At 39.8% G+C, this 20,306-nt stretch overlaps 1 protein-coding gene and 1 long non-coding RNA gene across 2 annotated transcripts; one reads left to right on the forward strand and one right to left on the reverse strand.

Annotated features, from left to right (window-relative positions):
• The first annotated feature begins 5,728 nt into the window (after positions 1-5,728).
• valopa (vertebrate ancient long opsin a) lies at positions 5,729-15,921 on the forward strand. The gene is made up of 5 exons (XM_008322205.3): positions 5,729-6,350; positions 7,698-7,908; positions 12,814-12,931; positions 13,550-13,783; positions 15,662-15,921. Exons 1-5 carry the CDS (start codon positions 5,987-5,989, stop codon positions 15,896-15,898), a joined length of 1,164 nt encoding a protein of 387 aa, XP_008320427.1. The 5' UTR covers positions 5,729-5,986; the 3' UTR covers positions 15,899-15,921.
• LOC112487874 (uncharacterized) lies at positions 15,915-19,887 on the reverse strand. The gene is made up of 3 exons (XR_003051371.1): positions 19,638-19,887; positions 18,166-18,239; positions 15,915-16,501 (listed from the first exon to the last, which is right to left on the reverse strand). It is a non-coding gene; the product is annotated as an uncharacterized LOC112487874 (long non-coding RNA).
• Positions 19,888-20,306: the final 419 nt, after the last annotated feature.

Below are 20,306 nucleotides of genomic sequence, written 5' to 3' on the forward strand. Positions count from 1 at the left end.
TGTATGCTATTTCACCGTTACCTTCCTTCACCAAACTAGAGGTTTAAGTTTGTATTGCAAGAAGAGAAAGGAACCAAAGCAACTTTTCTGCAAGTGAGATATTTGTATGATGCTGTAATCCTGTAGGCACTAATTCACACAGCATCATTTGACTCACACCTGCTGTGAACATGAGTGAGGAAAAAAGGAGAAAGATACAACTTTTGTCCACATAATAGGACGTGATCCGACATTTTCAGACGTGGCCCTGAGAGTAGTTTGGAAAGGTCAGGCCGCTGAAACACCGGTGGACACCTGCTCACGTGTGTCGCATTAAACCAAATGAACAGCAAAGATGCTCCTTCATTCAACGTGGAGCTGAAAGGTTACAACAAATGAACAGTTTAACACGACAGTCATTTATCTGTGCGACTACAAAGGCGGCGGCAGCACCGCAAGACCGTTGCCTATTTATAATGACGTGGAAGAAACGCCTGACATTGTGTACCATTACAAAGGAGCAATTAGCATTTGTACAGCTTCCAAGTGTGGCATGGGGAACATGATTAAGATAGAGGAGAAGTAAAAAGCTGAGCCGGGGTTTCCGTTGACATATGTGACTTTATGAGTCCTTTCAGCTTTGCCCACTTTACATTATGCCACTGTTCCCTTTAGACCAATTACCATCCCCTGGTCAACGTGGTTCAAAATAAAAATTAGATGAAGGAACGAATTTGAACTTTACCAGCTTTTCATATCTTATCAATTCAAAGAAATTCTGTTGCTGAGGTTGCGCTTACCCTCAATCATCCAGGTGCCCAAAGCTTTGCCTTCTTTTCTTCTGACTGGACCAATGAGCTAATAGCTGAGGTAAATGCCAGTCCATTTGCCTTGGTTGCTTCTTCCTGTTAATACACAGAAAATTATCAGTCATCTCTTTATGGGGGGTTGTCTGGGCCTCTCATGTGGCAGATAAGGGAGGAGGCAAATTGCCTGGTGAGGGAAACGTGTAATGTCATTAGGTGTGCCGGCATATTAAGAAAGTTTCACGGCTGACTGTCATCAAAACAGGTTAGCAAAGTCTGCCGTCGCCGGCTTCGTCCTTCCAGCCCAGACTCACAGTCATAGCTGTTTGATGTGTTAAAGGTCCTGAGGGCTGCAGAAATGACTCTCACTGCTGTCATAGTTCATCACGGACAGACTGACCTCTGTCAGCGGTCACTCAAAGAGAAATGGACCCCAACGAAAGGAACAAAGTAAACCTGGATGACGCTCCCTGGTAATTAAAGTATCTTGTACAATTAAAACATCAAACATCTGTCTGATACTAACGTTATCTTTATCAAAAATTTCAATAAAGACATACTTTTAAAGTATAAAATATAAATATAATTTGACATGAGTTGAGAGATAATTCACAATTAAATCTTTCAATTTTCAACGGTTTTCTTATTCCAAGATACTGGAAAAATAAAAATTGATATAAAAATGTAATAATACCGTGTCCGTTTCACAACAGCACTCAAATGTCGATCGCCTCGTACCTCGATTGCATTTTCCCCATTAAAAATATCTAAATACCAATTAACTTGTGCCATGCCCTGAGAAATATGCTATTTATCAATTAAATAAACCCCCCTCCCCTATCTAAACATCAAACAACAATTCCCCGGGTGATCTATGTGGATGCTCTGTTGCTTTCAGTTCCCAGAATAAACAATCCAGCAACACAGCCCCAGGAGTAATCAACATTAGACCTTTAACTTGGTCATTACTTAAAAATGCTCCGTTCCTGGAAGGCAGAGAGCTGTGGGGCACAGGTCACCACCCAGAGTCAGTGGGAGAAACTGTCAATATGCTAAAAAAGCAATTCCACAACCAATTATTTGCTTTGACTACTGTGTTCGACCACACTGTGTTATTCTGCTACTGGTGGCCCACATTAATATTTACACTGTAATAAATCATCGTCGGGTCCGAACATTTGCTACATGTAGCCTGTCGGACAGTCGATTAATAAATTCATAAACTCTTCATGAAATATTCAATATTTTCATATAAGGAAGAAGTCTTGTGACGCCACTATTTCTGACAGATAACATTTCTCTTTTTTATGTCAGTTTGCCCAAACTCACTCCACGAACTGGGTCAAAGACTACAGTTTTATCCTTTATTGACCAAAGCAGACATGTTTTTCTGTAAGGCAACGAAGCGGACTGTGAGCAAATCCGGCATCAAAATACTCCAAAAAAAAACATGCACTTTTGACAGCAGCTGTCTGAGGGAAGTCACAGACAGCGTGACAGTTGTATATTAAAGCAGGATGGCTGCTTTGCTCCATGAAAGCATGAAAACTGTGTCAGTTTAACATGTGAACAGACTTCAGACGCGGGTCTGCGGCTCCAAACTAATGAAAGGCGAACTTTAAATAAGGAACAAACCATTTTTCTGGCACACTTTAGTGATAATCACGGCAGCAGACGACCATTTAACGATTGTGATGGCAGAATATAAAGTCAGATGTAAGAGAATTCTGCACAATGGAAAAGATCACCAAAACATTGAAATGTCTAAAAAAGACAAGATGTGAGATCCAGAAGTGAGAGTGATAAAGGATGAGAAATGGGCAGATGTGGGGAACACTAAGGGATGAGTGCTTTTTAAAGGCAAAGTTGAGAAGTGAGGTTGACAAGATTAAGTGCTAAAGAACATACCATGGAAAAATGGGACAAAGGTGATGGAGGAAGGAGCTGCAAGAAAGAAAAGAGGCGATGAGCGTGTGATGAAGGAGAAAACATGGATGAAAGATGAATGGATGGGGTGAGATATGCGTGCATGAAAAGGACAATACTGTACAGCTTCTGGTTTCATGTTGATCAGTGTTGCCTCAACTGTATGTAATGTCAACATCTTTGTCAATTAGTTCCATTGACAATACAGGTATACACTAACCTTGGACATTATCTCCCGACGTCTGACCTTGACTGTATTGGCGTGAATGCAGTGTCATTTTGTGCACACCTGATGATGATGTCAGAGGACATCAGTAAGGCCAGGCATGATATGCAAATAAATGGAGCATCACAAAAGGATCAAGGAAAAGGAGCCTTTTTGACAAAGGTTTTCAGTTCACTACCGCATACAGTATAAAAGACATCAGGTCAAATGGGCTGCACACTGCATATGACAACCGTAAAAATATTCTTTAGTGTTCCGATGATTTGTACCCATATTGCAATAACCATCACGATAATTCTGTCAGCATTCTGTTTTCTCTCAAAAACAGTGCTTAAAACTTACCAAAAGTAGTGTTGGAAAAGATACAATTTTAGATTAAAAATATAATATTGCGTTACATTTCATGGCCCAGAGCACACATTGTGGAAATGGATGTAAAAATGTTTCATAAAATATTTATATTATAATTTAATGTGATTCAAACATGAATTTCATATACAAAGAGATTTGTGTTGACACAAAATCTCACATACTTAAAAAATCCCAGCTCTGTTACTTCTACGGCTGTCAACATTATTATCTGCTAAATCACACAGTTCATGATTTATCATGATTTGTGTTTGTAAATAATGCATGCACGTGCTAGCCGTAAGCTTGAGCTCCAAAAAACATTTTCTAGCAGTGTGTGCAAATAACGTGTTGTCTGCGTGTTTGAGTAATGATACGTTTTGATAATGTTTGGTGAAAGACATTTAAATCCATCTAAATAATCTTCAGTAATTTATCTCTATGAAAGCATTCATTTTCACCCCCTCCCTAAATATTTCCATGCAACAAAGAGCTTTAGTTGTTACACATAACAATTTGTTTTAGAAATATAATAAATAAATAATGGAGGTGTGAGTATGTCCTAGTGTCCAGGACACGAGGCTAGGATTAGCCTGTAACGCTTAGCAATAATAATCTTTCATCGGTTCGGAAATCCTACAACGTACATTGAGCTAAAAACGGTGTAGCCATGTAAATCCAGAAGTAAAGAAGCTGAAGATAAATAAATACAATGCATAACTACTTCATTCATTCTACCTATTGATATTAAAAGTATAAATATCTCATATATAAGTGCTTTTATTAAAACTGTCAATCAGCAAGTGTTGCTGAAAAATTGCTGCCACACTCTGCACCAGTAACGATCTACTACACGGCCATCGCACCAGTGTCCTAGAGCTGCCGGTGCCTGTCCATTTGTCTCTTTCCTCCCGTGGGCTTCTATATCCATCTAGTTCTAAGCCAGTGTGAAACAGCTGGATCAGCCAATTCCACAGGTCACTGCCCTGATGTAAACCTGGTGAACATGTAACAGAGTGGGATGAGGTGTGTTGTCCATCACAGTAAAGCTGGATAAGTGCATGTGTTAAAGTGATGGAGTGTTGCTATTCAAACCAAGTCAATAATGTGGTTACAGTTCACTCTTTTTTTTTCTATTTTAAAGACATAATTACTATTTTTAGCTTGAAGTCGCAAACAATTATATTGTGTGTTGTGTCTCAAAAAGAAGTTACCAAGATGAAGGGTAAACTACTTTTGAACAGAGTCTGGACAGAGACAGCGGGCGATACATTTTTATTAACGTGATAGAGAGCGTGTGACAAGCTCACACTCACAAAGGAATCTGGATCAAAGACAAGAATGTTGTCTGTCGGGGGCTCTTTGAAAAGTTTTAACCATCAAGTTGGGGCTTATTAAGTTTAGGAAAGTGCCGAGAGAAAGAAAAAAAAACATTTGTAAGATCTAAATTCATCACTTTCACATGGAGCTTTTCAAAATGCCCTAAAGTGAAACACATGACAGTTGAATCATATCTTATTTTGAAGCCAAAGAAAACTGAGCAGCAGCCAATCTTGTCTATCTACTGTATGTCAGGGGACACCAACTACATCTTTTAGTTAAGGGACAGAATTTTCCTGGACAGACCCCTATTTTTGTCTAACAATTTTATTTGATATGTATAATACTGATAGTTATTTAGAGACATAAACTGGTTTGATGTGACCTTATCTATAATCCTAAAGATCTTCTTTGTGTCAAGAGCACACATTTTTGGGGAAACAAACATGGCACATCCATCTGTGACACAGATCACAAAGGTCAATGTTTGAGCTATTAAAATCCTTTGTGAGAATTTCCCTCAATCCCACTTTGTCCACGTTATGCACTCTGAGGAGCGGTTTTAAGTTTGTATTACTAGGAAAAGTAATTTTCAAACAACAACGGCTTTGACCTTTAAATTTGTACCGTTGTCTGATCGTGTGAAAAAGGCCAGGAGGCTCTGGATTTTTTTTTTAGTCTGGTATTATTTTACAACAGAAGAAGAAAATCGAGTAAATTACAATAATGAACATGGTCAAATATTTAACATCGTAGGAGTTCGCAGGTTTGTAATAGTGTAAACTGCACTGAAAAGGCAAAGCCGGCAGGTGTCAATGTCCAATTCCCTGTGTGAAACAGAGACATCAGCGTCGATGGCTGGTGTAAGTTGCGGACTCGGCTGTGCCACGCTGTGCGTCAAACCAAAAAAAGCGCGCTCTCACACCCGAGGACGCGTGTGAGTGCAGCGGTGATGCTGCAGCCGCCTATATAAGAGCCTCCAATATGCCACTGATCACTCATTCATGCATTTGCTCCGAGCTGCACCGTCAGACACCAATGCTCCCTGTGCGCGCAGCGCGCCGCCTGCTCCATCGCCTCTCATCCTGCAGCCTCTTCCTGCAGCCTCCTGCTCCATCGCCTCTCATCCTGCAGCTCAGTCCAGGGATCCGAAGCAGACTCTTCTTCTCTCTGCCTCTACCATGCACGGATTTCCATTCAAGAAGTTTTTGAAAAAAGAATAACCTCAAAGCGCATGATGCTCGGTGGCGGAGACAGCGCGTGCAACTGCGGACCAAAGTGAGCGCGTCCACGTTAAGTTAATGGTTTGAACAGAGAAGCCACGGGATCCTCTCCTCGCCGTTAGTCTCCAATTAGCTCACCCTCAACCCGGGCGTGGACCATGGATACTTTGAGTCTGTCAGTGAACGCCGTGTCCTACACCGTGGCTGCTGAACTGCCTTACACTGACGACCCCTTCACTGCACCCATCAGGAATGTGGCACAGTGGAACTTTACCATCCTGGCCGTGCTCATGTTTTTGGTCACCTCGCTGTCCCTGGGCGAGAATTTTTTGGTGATGTTTGTCACGTTTAAATTCAAACAGCTCCGACAGCCACTCAACTACATCATTGTCAACTTGGCTATTGCTGACTTTCTGGTCTCCCTCATCGGCGGAGTAATAAGTTTCCTGACTAATTCCAGGGGTTATTTCTTCCTGGGGAGGTGGGCCTGCGTCCTGGAGGGCTTTGCTGTGACCTTTTTCGGTAGGTAGTCTTTTGCATAAACTTTATAAACTGTAGGCATCTGTGTGTTGTAGCAGTTTGGCAGTTGACTGGCCAAAATGTAAATAAAGTGGAATTTCTACATGAAACCTGAACAAAAATGTTGTATTTAACTATGGCTGCCGCAATAATACTGCTGATGAGGAAGTTAGTCAGCTTAGCTTGACACATTAACTAAGAGAGTCTGTGAGAACTGTTTTCCCCGCAGACCCGTTTTGTGAAATCAGCCACTGGAGTTTAAAGCAGATGAAAACATAAGGCTCGCAGGTCAAAGCTGGGCGTTCAAGTAATTTAAAGTGGCCCAAAAGACAACACTTAAGTTCTATTAATGTTAATAAATAAAACTGCGCCTTATTAGTTGTGTGGTATTTGTGCCCCCTGCAGGGCTGTGTGTGTCTCTGTTGATATATTTCCACATCCGTCCTCAGCGCTCCAGAATATATGGCTTTTTTAAATTTTTATTGTTTTAATTTTTAAAGTTTTGTATTTGAAAAATTTAAAATTGGTTGATGAACTAAGTATGTATCGTACGTAAATATTAATCCATTACAGGCAGTTACTTATTCAAACATTATGGAGTAATTTAAGAAATTCTGTTCATATCCCTGGTTTGGAGCTCCTAGCCAAGAATGCAACTTTCTAAGCTGCATAGTGGAGCAAGTACCACAAAATCCTCAGTGAAGGCAAGTTATAATTCATTCTGAGAGACTGGTGTTACAGTGAAGACTAAACTAAAGTGATCCCCATAGTGTAAAACTAAAAAGATAAGTCACTCAGCAGTCACTATTGCACTAAATACTCCCATAAATCCTTCTAATGCCACAAGGGCCACAGGAAACTACGAAGTTCCAGACATGACCCTTTCACCTGACATTTTTTTCTGTCAGAGGTTTGACTCTGGTGTGGGATTTCCACATCTAGTACAGGGCTAATTTCTTAACTCACAGGACAAAACTAGAACATCTTTTGTCATTATGATAAAAGTAGCAAGCCTTCAGGCTTTTTGTCCAATTTCTTAAAAACCTAATCATTATGCAACAGCCTTATAAAGTGGGGGCTTACAGGGGTCTTGTGATGGAAAGCCACTCAGCAGTTTTACTGACTGACAGCTGCCGTCTGTGTTTCTAGGTAATTATATAATTAAAGTCAATGAGAGGTCAGTGAATGTATCAAACACACATCAATACATTCATTGTAGTAAAAACATCACTGCCTTAAAGTAAAAAGAAGATCATTTGTATGTTTTCCACCCCAATAATCCACAGTTACTGTCAGGTGTGTTAATTGGACGATGTGTTTTTAACACTCACCCCCTGGTCTTTGCCGTAGGCATCGTAGCCATGTGGTCTCTGGCCATTCTGTCATTCGAGCGTTTTTTTGTGATCTGTCGACCCCTGGGTAATATCCGACTGCAGGCGAAGCACGCCGTCCTTGGTCTGCTGTTCGTCTGGACCTTCTCTTTCATATGGACCTTCCCTCCAGTGCTTGGCTGGAACAGATATACTATAAGTAAGATTGGAACGACTTGTGAGCCTGACTGGTAAGAACTTGTCTTTTCACTTCATATCTTCGTCCAACCTCATCTTCTGTCAGCTGCTTCTTCAACCATCACCACTGCAGACCACCTGATTTCCATTTATTCCTTTCTCTGCTGTTACACAAACTCTCTTCATGTCCTCATTTACCTTATCATTATAACGTTAGCCTGACAGCTTCATCTACAAAACCCTGTGACAAGTACATTATAAGATTATTAGATTGACGTTCACTCTAAACTGCACATATTTTGTTTCCCCACTAATCTGCTCATTCCTAATCTTGTCCACACTTTAATCCCCGATCAAAATCTCTGCTGTTACCATGGTTTTTTTCACTGATCCACTAACTCAATGCGTACCTGACACTTAAAATAATCTAATGGAAGGTAAACACACAGATCACAACCACCTTGCCTGTCAGCTCTTGAACACAAATTGCCCCACAGAACAAATGAATATGGTCTACATAAATGCTAAATGTCCAACAGTGCTTCTGTAGACCTGAGGACAGCACCATTATGAGGAGTGCTTCTTATATCACACGTTTCATGCTTATTCACATGCTGTTGCCATGTTGTTGGTGAGAATTTGGGAAGAAGGTTTCGCCCTGTCGTCCTGCACACGTCAAAAAGTTCTGAGTGGAAAACCTTATTTTTTTTGTAAAATGCCAGTACATGACCTGATAGAGGTGGTCTTGTTCAGAAACAAGTGACAGCTGACACACAGTGGTATAGACGTTGACAGGAATGGTGAAATCTGGATTGTTTTACAGGCCACTCATCCACCACCATCAAATTTGTCTCGGTAAATTCACAATGTTTAGACAGAGAGAGTGAGGCAACTGTTTCAAGACCGCTGAGTGACGGAAGCCATTAGGAATCCTCTCCCTTCATCGTCATATTGTAACCACGGTCACTCCTACAGGTGCTGCTCGGTATGAGCAGTGGCTGCCGGTTTTAAGAGAATTAATTCATGTGGAGATAAACAATGTCAATTAGACACACATATATTGCCTCCGACGCATTCTTCAAATTAAGCGACCGTGTGACTATTTTTCCATCATCTGAATTTAGTGATTATTGGCAACCCCGACTGCTCGAAGCTCTTTTGTTTCAGCGAAAAATGGCTGAAGTTTTAAAACAATAATGAACTAAGTTTTCTTAACAGTTCAAAAGGTATATATTTTGGCAAAATTAAATATATTAATGAGAAAGTACAGGATTGAACACTATTTTTTTAAACATTGTGTATAATTTGCAATTGTAATTATTCATGAACGTTCTCTTTTATTTTGATATTTTCTCTCTTCTCCATATTTAGAAATACGCAATTAGTAAAATTGAACTGCTCAACAACTGGTGCTGAAGCCGTTCTGGGGAATTCTCATAATCATCTTATTTCTTTAGAAATTTCAGCGCTGCCTTAACACCGCATAAATTATACGGCAAAATTATAAGTAATTATTTTTCAGTAATTTTCTGCTGCTTAGCCTTTAATTAGATGTACATGTCTTCCGTAAATGAATAAACACTGTGAGTACATTTAAATTACAACATATTTCAAGACTTTTTTACATTGGGAAGTGATCAACATAAGGTCTGTGCCGTAAAGTAAAGGCTTCATGGGATTTAAATATTTATATATTTTAAATTCCCCGACGTGCAAATTAGCACTGTCCATGGTTCTGAAACAACACAACCTATTATGAAGACACACAAACAACCTGTCATTTGTTTTTGTTTTTTTACTAATTGGACAAGATGCTGAGACATGGACTCTTACAAGAACAGACTTTCATTAACACAGTCTGGTTTTGTCTCCAAGTTACTTCTAACGTTAATGTAAGGCGTCTGCTCTTGTGGTCGGGTGTCAGGGAGCGTTTTCTGATACAACAGTGGATCGTGTAAGGGAACAATGATTTGTTACAATAGCTCTGAGCCCACATGGACAATCCATCATAGCAGCAAGGACAACAGCACCTTCACACAGCTCCTGCCTTTACACACACGATCTCACTGTGATGATTAATAAGTTGAACTGTTTCTATCCTGACAGACTTGTTATCGTACTTTTCTTCTGCTGTGTTTTTGAATGTGCTTCTGAGCAGAGATGATGAGCAGATGGTCTTCAGCCCTTCATCCCCTCCACCCCCCTACTCACAAAGCACTCACAAAGAGTGTGGACTTCAAGACAAACGATGTCCACAGTTAAAACGAAAAACAATGAAAATCTTTTCTCTGACCCTTTGCTATTGAATAAATCACAAAGTTGACAATCTATATCCACATCCACTGTCCAGATATGAGCCTGATGTCCATTATTACTTATAGCATAGCAAATTACTATTTTTATCTTGTTCTGAGTCGGGCACCAAATAAAAATAAAGGCTTACATTTACATCTAGGCAGCTGGCTTGCTGTCTGTATTTAAACACGCCTCAGACACCAGTAATGCGCCCATTTATTGATTTCTCCGCCGCGTACCCTGCACAGACAAAGATAGAGATCAACCACAGAGCCTCTGAGTCACATCCACAGTGTGGCTTTAACCCAAAGTGTGAATGTGTCTCATGGTATAAAGTCAAGAAACATATTGGCTGTGGTCATGGCCCTGAGGATACCATCTGTGTAATGCTGTTTAGCTGCTTTCATCAGAGATGTACAGATTGGGAGGTTGAATGTTGGCCTCCAGCCGTGCGAGGTAAACAATACACACACATAAAGCTAACAAGAGTGGAACAAATGCTCTGGACAATACAGATGAGAAAAAGAATCACCGGAATATTCTCATTACCCATTTGGAGTGCAGGGAAGACACTCCAAATGGGGACATTTCAGATGACCTGTTCACCTAGCTTTAGATCTAACCAAATAAATGAATGAATAAATAAAATAACCAAACAGCTGGGGCTCATGCAGGACAGCTGTGTAACGGCCACAGTGGAGCCACTGCACAGCTTGATGCATTTAAAACGTCTCATTTACATTCATCGTTTGCAACTGGGTTCCTGTACATATTTCCTAGACATGTCTTATTATTCTCATCATATGTGTTGCTCGTAGATGTACTGCATGGACAACACTAATTTTACGCATTTATTATAGAGAAGAAATAAGAGACATCCAAGTGGGGAAACACATGTCAAAGTCAATGAGAAATAAAGCAGTTGAGTGAAGTCTCACAGTTTGGATTGGAATTTACTTTGAAGAGTCTAATTTAATTGAAGTAATTAAATTTAAAGTTGATCCAACACAGTTTAGTCAAGAAAAAATAAACTTATTTTATTTACTTGCACTATTTCTGTCGTCCGTCTATCTGTCTCTCCATTAGACTTACTTAATGCCCTGCATTTAAAAGAGGCTGTTCTGACCCAAGGTGGTCGTCTCGCCTGAAGTTAAATGGCGTGCACTTATTGTACACTCCAAATGTAATTATTGTGATGCAATATTTTAAAACATCGACACCGAGTTTGTTGACGTGTACTAAACACCTCCTGAGGAGAATGCATTGACTAGTTCCCGTGTGACTGTAAGAAGTCGAAGCAGCTGAGGCACAGTTTTCAGCTTAAGACTGTTAGGAGGATTAAAGTGTGTTGGCTCAACAGTGACAGATTCATAAAACTGAGAGAAAAAACTTGTTTTGTATTTTTTTGACAGTCCCTCAGTGCTGAGTTAAACTGAATGAAAAAAAAAAATCCAAAACAATTTCTTCACCTTCAAATGTGGAAATGTGAAGATTTACCCTGAGAGTGAAGCAAGATGTTTGTGAACCAATTTAGTTTGCTTCGTTGGCTGTTTATTTGTCTGTTATTTGACTGTTTTAAAGTGACAGTCTTGCTGCTGACACCACTTGGAGATAATTTACCAGCTGAGTGAAGGGATTATTGACTTTAGGTCCCTGAAACTTGAAGCTGCCAGTCCTGCCCTAAGAGTCAAGTTGTCATTAAAATGACATGTTGATTAACAATAAGGAGTTGGTATCTGAAAAATAAATGATGTGAAGCTGCTCTAGTTTTTACCACCAACACCACCAGAGGATGCAGCGCTCTCATCAGGGTGCTGTTGATTCTAGAGGCACTAATGAAGTGAGACAGTGTGAATGACTGAGGGGCCCAGACCTGCACAAGGGCTTATGTCAGATTTTACACATACCTATAGGTTAAGGGTCTTGGGTAAGCTGCCACCAGAGGTTTCTTAAACCTTATTATTATTTTAGCGCAGAACAAGTGCAGTGTGGTCGTTTACCGACGATGTTTGTTCTGGATACAACTGTACAAACATTAATAGAACAGGTGTTTTACATGACGGCGTATGAATGTGAATTTAACAGTAGCATCATAAACATTTTTTACACAGGCTTAACATAGTAACAGGGATTAAGGTGCATGCATGCATGTGCATCAAATGGGGGCGCACACACACACACTTCCATCCCTGCACTATACATGCTTACAAATTATACCAGGCCTCCTTGTGAGTGGAAGGTATTCTAATGGAAATAATGTAATTAGACCAAATTAGAGACCCACTGTAAAGGCCTCTTATTGTCCCACAGATATTTGTCTCAGCCGTGAAATTGTCCCCTGAAAAATAAGCTTAAATGGGCTGCAGTGTCGTTTTTCTGTATGGCTGGATGAAAGCCTTTGAATGTCAAAATGACAGCTTGCTGACAGCCACTAACTGGGAAAAATTATGGTAGTGTACAAGCACTGTTTACTCTCAAAGACAAAGAGTGTTATGAAGCCCCGCTATATCGGGTGGAGAGTGACTCAGACGAAGCCCCGCTATATCGGGTGGAGAGTGATTCCTTTGTCACAATTAAAATCAGCAAACTTGACTATAGCTACTTTCTCATGCAGTAAACGCTAAACTAAAAAATCTGTTTCTTTCTTTGCCGTCTGTTCGCAGGTATTCAACCAACATGAAGGATCACAGCTACATCATCACTTTTTTCATCACTTGTTTTATTTTACCTCTTGGAGTGATCTTCTTCTGCTATGGAAAGCTGCTGCGGAAGCTCAAGAAGGTCAGTGGTCCATTCACTAGACATGTGAAAAGCACTCCACACTGTGAGCCTAATACCGTATGGTGTGTTGTCATCACCACGGATAATAGAAAGACATGCCAGTCACACTCCAGGTCCACTCACTGACAGTAATGTAATGATAATACCGAAAGCCTTTTCCCTCAGGTGCATTGCTCTTGCATACAATTTGTTAGGTAGGGAGCTTCAAAAAGGAATAAAATGTCATCCCAGGTTATGGCATGTCATGTCTCTTGCGGGGACTCCGGTGTCCGCCCACTGTCTAAGAACATCGGTAGTAGGCTTACTGGACACAAATAAATATATTCATATGAATATTTCTTTACCTCTATCTGTGGCCCTGCGACGAAATGGTCCTGGGTTCCTTCCCCCACTTGTTGACTCTTGACCCTGAACAGAATAAAGCAGAACAATGATAGAGTTATTGATGAAAATACTATCATATAGCAATATAATTAGATAACAATACTTTTAAATAACATTTTAGTTTACCAATTTACACCTGCAGGTGCAGGCTGGACCGTGACAGTATAGTCTATGTCATGAGTGGTCACTCATTTTTATATATTATTTCATAATTCATTATTTAATCTTTTCCAGGTGTCACACGGTCGCCTGGCCACTGCCAGAAAACCAGAACGTCAGGTGACCCGCATGGTGGTGGCTATGATTGTAGCGTTTATGGTAGCGTGGACACCGTACGCAGCCTTCTCCATACTGGTCACAGCTCACCCAACCATTGAACTTGACCCCAGACTGGCCTCCATTCCAGCCTTCTTTGCCAAGACTGCCACTGTCTACAATCCAATCATCTATGTCTTCATGAACAAACAGGTAACTCTTCATATCAGATGCTAACACTTCAGCCCTGTTTCTTAGTCACTTCAAACTTGTGTGTTTTCCCTTACAGAGTGCCTAATATTTTGCAGTAGCAACAGAAAGTATGTGACATTTCTGCCTCTACCACCTCATAGGTGTATCATGTACATGTTCTTATGGGTTCAAAAGAAATTTGACTAAATGACAATCACAGAGATAATTGTAAAAAAAAAAAAAAAGAAGCTTGACACCTGTTAAATCACATCCAATTACATGAGTTAAGTTGAACATTAAATATTATAACATGCTAAGAGTGACACCTCTGAGCAAATGCTACCTACTACTATTTTCAGTTTAAAAGTCCATTCCTGTGTACACATTTGGTCAACGTCCCCAGGCAGAAACACGGATGCCCCGCAGTATTACCTGCTCCACACTCACCTACTTTAATGAGGTTGTATCTGTGCAGTGACCAACCCACTGCTGTCACACTCTGTATCTTCTCTTCACACCCTTCCATAGCTCCAGTAAAAAAACAGATGGATTCCAGAGTTCCTAATGAACTTTTCATGTTAGCATGTACAAGTCGCCCTCTGTACATATAACTCTGTTGTCCCTGTCAGACTGTGCCCGCACAAATAATCTTCCAGCCAGTAGAGAAGATGGTGAAACTGTCATGGTCTATCACAATATACACAAATGTATGTATGCAGTTAAAAGCAAAAAAGTGTCAAACCGCACATACAGATTATGTACTGCATACTGTACGTAGCATTTAAAAACTGTATTCCATCTGCATGTCTGACTCATTGTACTTGTTCTGAGCTGCACTCTTTAAATTGGTCATTGAGTGTTTCCTCAAAGGCATCGACTGGATGGTGATAAGTTCAGCTGTCAGGCAGAGATTCTGGTTTAGACCAACCACAGCCACACTGGTGGTTCTTGTGGAGCTCAGCTGATCTACAGAGCAGGATGCACCTGCTTCTTTTATGCTTTCGTCATGCCATACATACCTGATAGACTATCTAAGCTGTGACCTCAATAGATTAGTTGGATAATTTCATTAATATGTAAGAATTTAGAAGAAGAATTTACATTACAGCTGCTTAAGGCTATGTACAAAACAACAGAAAAGGAAACTCCCCAGGGATACCCAGGAAGGCTAAAGGTTGAGGATTAGTGTAGAAATCAATGTATTTATTTATTTAAATAAAGGAAGACAGAAGACAAGCTATGTCTAACACACTAGTCCTCAACACCAGGTTGGGTTGTATCATCATCATGTGATCTAAAGCAGCACTAGTTGTGACAATTTATTGAAATAAAGTATTTTTTCCCCCGTCATTTATGGCACTGCTGTTGCTTTACGTCTGTCCAAGTCTGCCACTAGGATTACAAAACACAAACACAAAACTGATGGCAGAAGTGTGACACATATTGGACTTGTCAGTGCATTTAAAGTCCCACAGTGAACCAAATCACAGAAACGTGTACTGTGTCTTCAGGGGGCTTTAGCAGAAATAATTGTACGCTTAAAAAGAGGTTATTGTCTTGAGGGACGCAGGCAGGAGTCTTTTGTGTTTAATTACACAGGCTATTAAGGCTCACGGTTGTGATTTTTCCCCGTGATCACCGGCAAGAATTCCACATCTGAAAAGGTTAAACTACTTCAGACATAAACAAATGCATTGAACAATAATAATGGGGCTTTATAGTTGGGATCAAGATCAGTCAGGTTTTTCCAGGAACCATCAGGAATGTCACATCACTGGAAGGGAAGGGACAGTTAAATACTGTCATGTATACTTAACGTTTAAAAAAAACGTTTTTAAATTATTTACACCATGTTTTGATGCTAACTGCCTTTATATTCTTTATATGGTTTCTGCTCAGTTCAGGAAGTGCCTGGTCCACCTCTTTACTGGCATGGGGACTATACCAGAGAGCCACATGAACCAGACCTCAGAGCGCCCAGGGTTCACCGCAGAGAGTCAAACTGGGGAAATGTCTGTCATCGCCGCTCGTATCCCTGCAGGCGGCACCATGACGCCCAAGTCTGAAGATTCTCCGACTGAATGTGGCTCATTCGCTCAGCTGCCAATAGCAGAAAACAAAGTGTGTCCAATGTAACTGTAACCCTCGCCCTAGTAGGTGTACTCTTACCGTCCTCCTTCCCCAAAAGTCAAGTTATGTCCTATGACAAGAACTCAGTGAAACTCTGGAACTTCAAAGAACTGTTGTGTGTTGGGCAGGTGAAGAGCCCAAAAAAGAAGACACAGCTTCACACACTGGATGGATATTTGATCAAAAAGATACAACAAAGAGGCTCAAAAAGAACTGTTTTAAAAGAAACACATATTACACATAAATGTTTGGTTTTTGCTAACAGGCAAATGAGGAATTTCTTCAAAACTCCACAGCTCATCTTTACAAACCTGAGCTCAGGTTTCATTAAACAACAGGTTGTCCAATTGGCTTCATTACTGTTTGTCCCACTTCAAAAATGCATCCTACCTTCCATCTCTTTCTTGGCTTTCACTTTGTAGCCCAGCGATGGTGCTCACAGAGAAGTTGTGTTGTTTATCTATGCTGTTTCAGTACTTTGACACAGCATCCCCCATAAATCTCTGTCCATCATAGGATGGATTGTTCTTCTGCACCTTTGCATCACAAGATGAGGTCTGGTCCAGGCAGTCGGTTTTAATGGATGGTCTGTTGGACCTCTAGTCTTCACTGGATAAAGAGGATGAAAAATGTATTTATGAAGAGGTAAAAAAAAAAAAAAAACACATCAACACACTAAGCACATATACACGGTCATACATAATGCCTTTACACATAAGCAGCTCTAAACAGCAGCGCTGTACTGAAATAGTAACCACAACTGTTGCTTGAACTACAACGATAGAAAATCCACATTAATCAGAAAGCTTTGCTGCTTGTTCATTATCTAAGACGGTAAAAACACCATAAGTATAAATGGTACAGTGAAATGTAATTGACAGCTGGTTCGTTCAGTGGGAGCCTGGTTACAGAGGTCTCTGTACTTTTGTTTAAATTTGTCAATTCGACAATCTCTGATGTATGATCTCTGTCTGTGCACCGTCACTCATCTGAGTGTTAGCCACATTAGATGTAGCATTGACTTGTAAAATGTCCACTTCTGACTTTGTGGTGCATGTTTGTTTACTTTTTCTGGACAGTTGCTACAAGGCTGTCCAGTGTGTGTTCCCTGTGCTGCACAGTTTACCACAGTGGTTCTCAAACTTTTTTACCACCTGAGAAAACACTGAGCTCTCTGAGTACCACCACGATGACCAACATTAGAATCTAGCAGCATAGGCCTTCCCTATTAGCTTCCACCACAGGAGAGAGACGTTTAGAAATGTTTAGAAAGATGTTTATGTTTAAATGTTGTATTAATTGTGCATGGTATGTTTCAGATTTATTCAGTTGAAAATGTAAATATGAATTTTCCCCACGTACCACTAGTGGTACATGTACCACAGTTTGAGAACCACTGGTTTACCACATTTTGCAGTGTTATGTCCATTTTCAGCAAACCAATGTGTGTTTTAATTATGTCTGGTCAGGTCCTGATTAGCAAACCTTAACGCATCATTAGTCTTAAAATTTGCTGTAACTTTCAATATTCACAACTGTGTCAAAAGTGAATTCTGTGCCAACAATTAAGTTCTTACAATGCAATATCTTTTTAGCTGCTGTTTGATCCTGTCCTGAACAAATTACAAATGTGAGGAAAACATTTGACTGTTGGGACATATAAAACTGCAAACACAGACACTCAACTTAATCCACCTCCTCACTAGCAGCACTCTGGCCGGTTGTTGGTACATCAGATTCCCTCAGTTCTTTTTAATTGTTCCACTGCATGTTAAGCGAGGTGAACGTCGTTTCTCACTTCACTATCGTAATTTTTCTCCCACTCTGCACATCGTTGTATTGTACTTAAAGAGGCATGTTAATACTTGTTCTAACGTATATTTTTTGTGCCATGCGTTTCACGTCTGAGCGTGTGCACTTTGGTCGTTATTGTCTGTATTAAAGTTTATTTTTCAAAATGCATTAAGCACTGTGTGGTTCTATAACTAGAAAAAAGAATCATTGTTCATTACTTGTTAGTCAGTTGTTCTGTATTTAGATAAGAGGTTATACATATATTTACAATACAAATTTTATTAATTTCCCTTTTGAGGTATATCAATAGACCTATAAAATTGAAGACTTGTGACCTGGTAGACAATAAGTCTCTTACAGCTTTTTTACAGTTAGGAAATAGAAAACTAATTTAAAAATAATAATCAATTCAATCTTATTAGACAAAATGCAAGTCAACTGCTACAATGACGTATACCGGTAAATTAGTGAGTGTGTACCTTTCAGTCCTTCTATGCATTCATTTTCTCTTCTAATTCCAAAACTTTGAAGGGTGACGTCGTCAGTGTACTCCCTGCAAAAGGAAGATAAAAGACTGAAACTCAGTCTCTTACAGGTTAAGACAGTTTTTAACTGTATAAACATTGAAGCAGAGAAAACTCATGGTTATGGCAAGTCCATTATAGTGACACATTTTAAAGGATATTCTTTTTTCAATTAGACTCAAAACAATATTGAAAAAATATATACAGATTGTACCGATGTTTAGTTTTACATTAAAGCAGAAACCATTTGTATGGAGTCCTTTCACCATCACATTTATCATGATGTCGCCGTCTTGTCAAGTGAAAACACTGAAAGGCGTCATTGATCACTGTTGAATACAGTGACAAGATGCGGTTCAGAAAAAATGAACTCATCTGTCTTTTTTACTGAAGATGCTGAATCAGACAAGTGAAGTAATAATCAGAGATTTACAGGTAAAGAGTTGAAGCTTATGAAACAACTCCAGATCAATAAAGACAGCGGAACAATAGAACCAGCTGACAGAGAGTCATCACCTTGCCAATAACAACACCAGAAAAAAAAGGGAAAACAAACAGTAATCCATTCTTCGACTCCCATGATAGCCCACTGTAAAGAATCTCTGTTCAATCAGCCTTACCATCAATTTTATGCTGTTAGGCACACGTTCCACGATCACTCATTTCAACCTGTCCTGTTTGCACCTCTGAGGCCATTGATAATCAGTGGAACCAAACTTACGAAGGCATGGCATGGTTTACTTTGCCTCTGTGGAAGCGCACTTGTGTATCTGGTGGTTTTCCACTTCAACACTGAGTCTCAACTCGTCCATGTTAAAAAAAAAAATCAACAATGCAACTCTCAGGTGCTTTGACTTCTGAATCAAACCACCTGAGAGTTGCATTGTCACCGGAAGTGACGTATAGGGTTGCGAATTCTGATATGCGCATTAGGTTCTATTTTACCTCATGCCTTTCCTGCATTTGCTTTTTGAAACAATTTCTCTTCAATTTGAACTATCAATTAAAATTCAAACGTCACAAAATTACAAAGCAAACGTTCCCTATTATATGTATTCTGAAATTATTAGTATTCCCTCAGACAAATACAATTATTAAAGCCATAAAGATTTACTTATAATTATACTTATAATATTATACTTATAAATTTGATGATGTGAGAAGACTGTGCATTTTATAGTTGCACATGAGAATGGTCCACATGAAGTAACCAAAAAATAAACAAAAACAAACAAAAACAAAATGGATATTCAATAAATGTACATTGTATCATCATTAATGTCTCAATAGCCACATTAGTGGTCAATATTCTAATTCACTATTCGTACCATTACCAATATTTTTAATTTATTGAACAAAAGTATTCGTTGTTTTTGTGCAATTTTGCAGCAGTAAAATTTTTTCTATAAGACAAAATGGCCACAAACCTTGGGGTGGGGGGGTGGGGTCATGTTCCTGGGGAGGCAGAACCCAAAGGCTGCACCACAGAATGAGGAATTAGATACAGTTCCTTTTTAACAACACAAATACAAACAAACAAAAAACTCAGGAACTGGTGGAGGAACAGAACTCAAAAAACTAAACCAAGCTGGGCTGCTAAACAGAACACTCAACAAAAGGGGGGCTGAGGTGTAAACCAATGAACTGCCCAGGACCAATGGAGGGAGAGACATAGACTATATATGTACTATACCCAGTAGTTGTACCCAGGGCACCAGGTGAGATGAATGAGACTAATGAGCACACGACACAGGTGAGTGTGGTGGAACTAATTACCAAGGGACAGACGTCAGAAGGGCACAGAGGTTATTTATGTCATAGACCTGGAATATTTCTGTTTAAAATTAATCAAATTGATTTTGTTCCAGTCATCCACAAAAGGCAGTGAGTTTTTTTTTTTTAACAGCAGCTGGCATCAACACAGATCGCCTTCTACTGGGTCTATGTTCCACTGCTCAATAATTCTCCACGTGTTTGTAACCATATTTGGTCTTTTGCTATCTCTGCATTACTAACAATAATCAGTCAGATGACAAGCAGCTTTTGGCAAAACAAACCAAACTGTTCAACCAGTGAACTGCAGCATCTCCACCACA

This window comes from Cynoglossus semilaevis, chromosome 12, assembly GCF_000523025.1.
Source record: "Cynoglossus semilaevis isolate Cse_v1.0 chromosome 12, Cse_v1.0, whole genome shotgun sequence".
NCBI lineage: Eukaryota > Metazoa > Chordata > Actinopteri > Pleuronectiformes > Cynoglossidae > Cynoglossus > Cynoglossus semilaevis.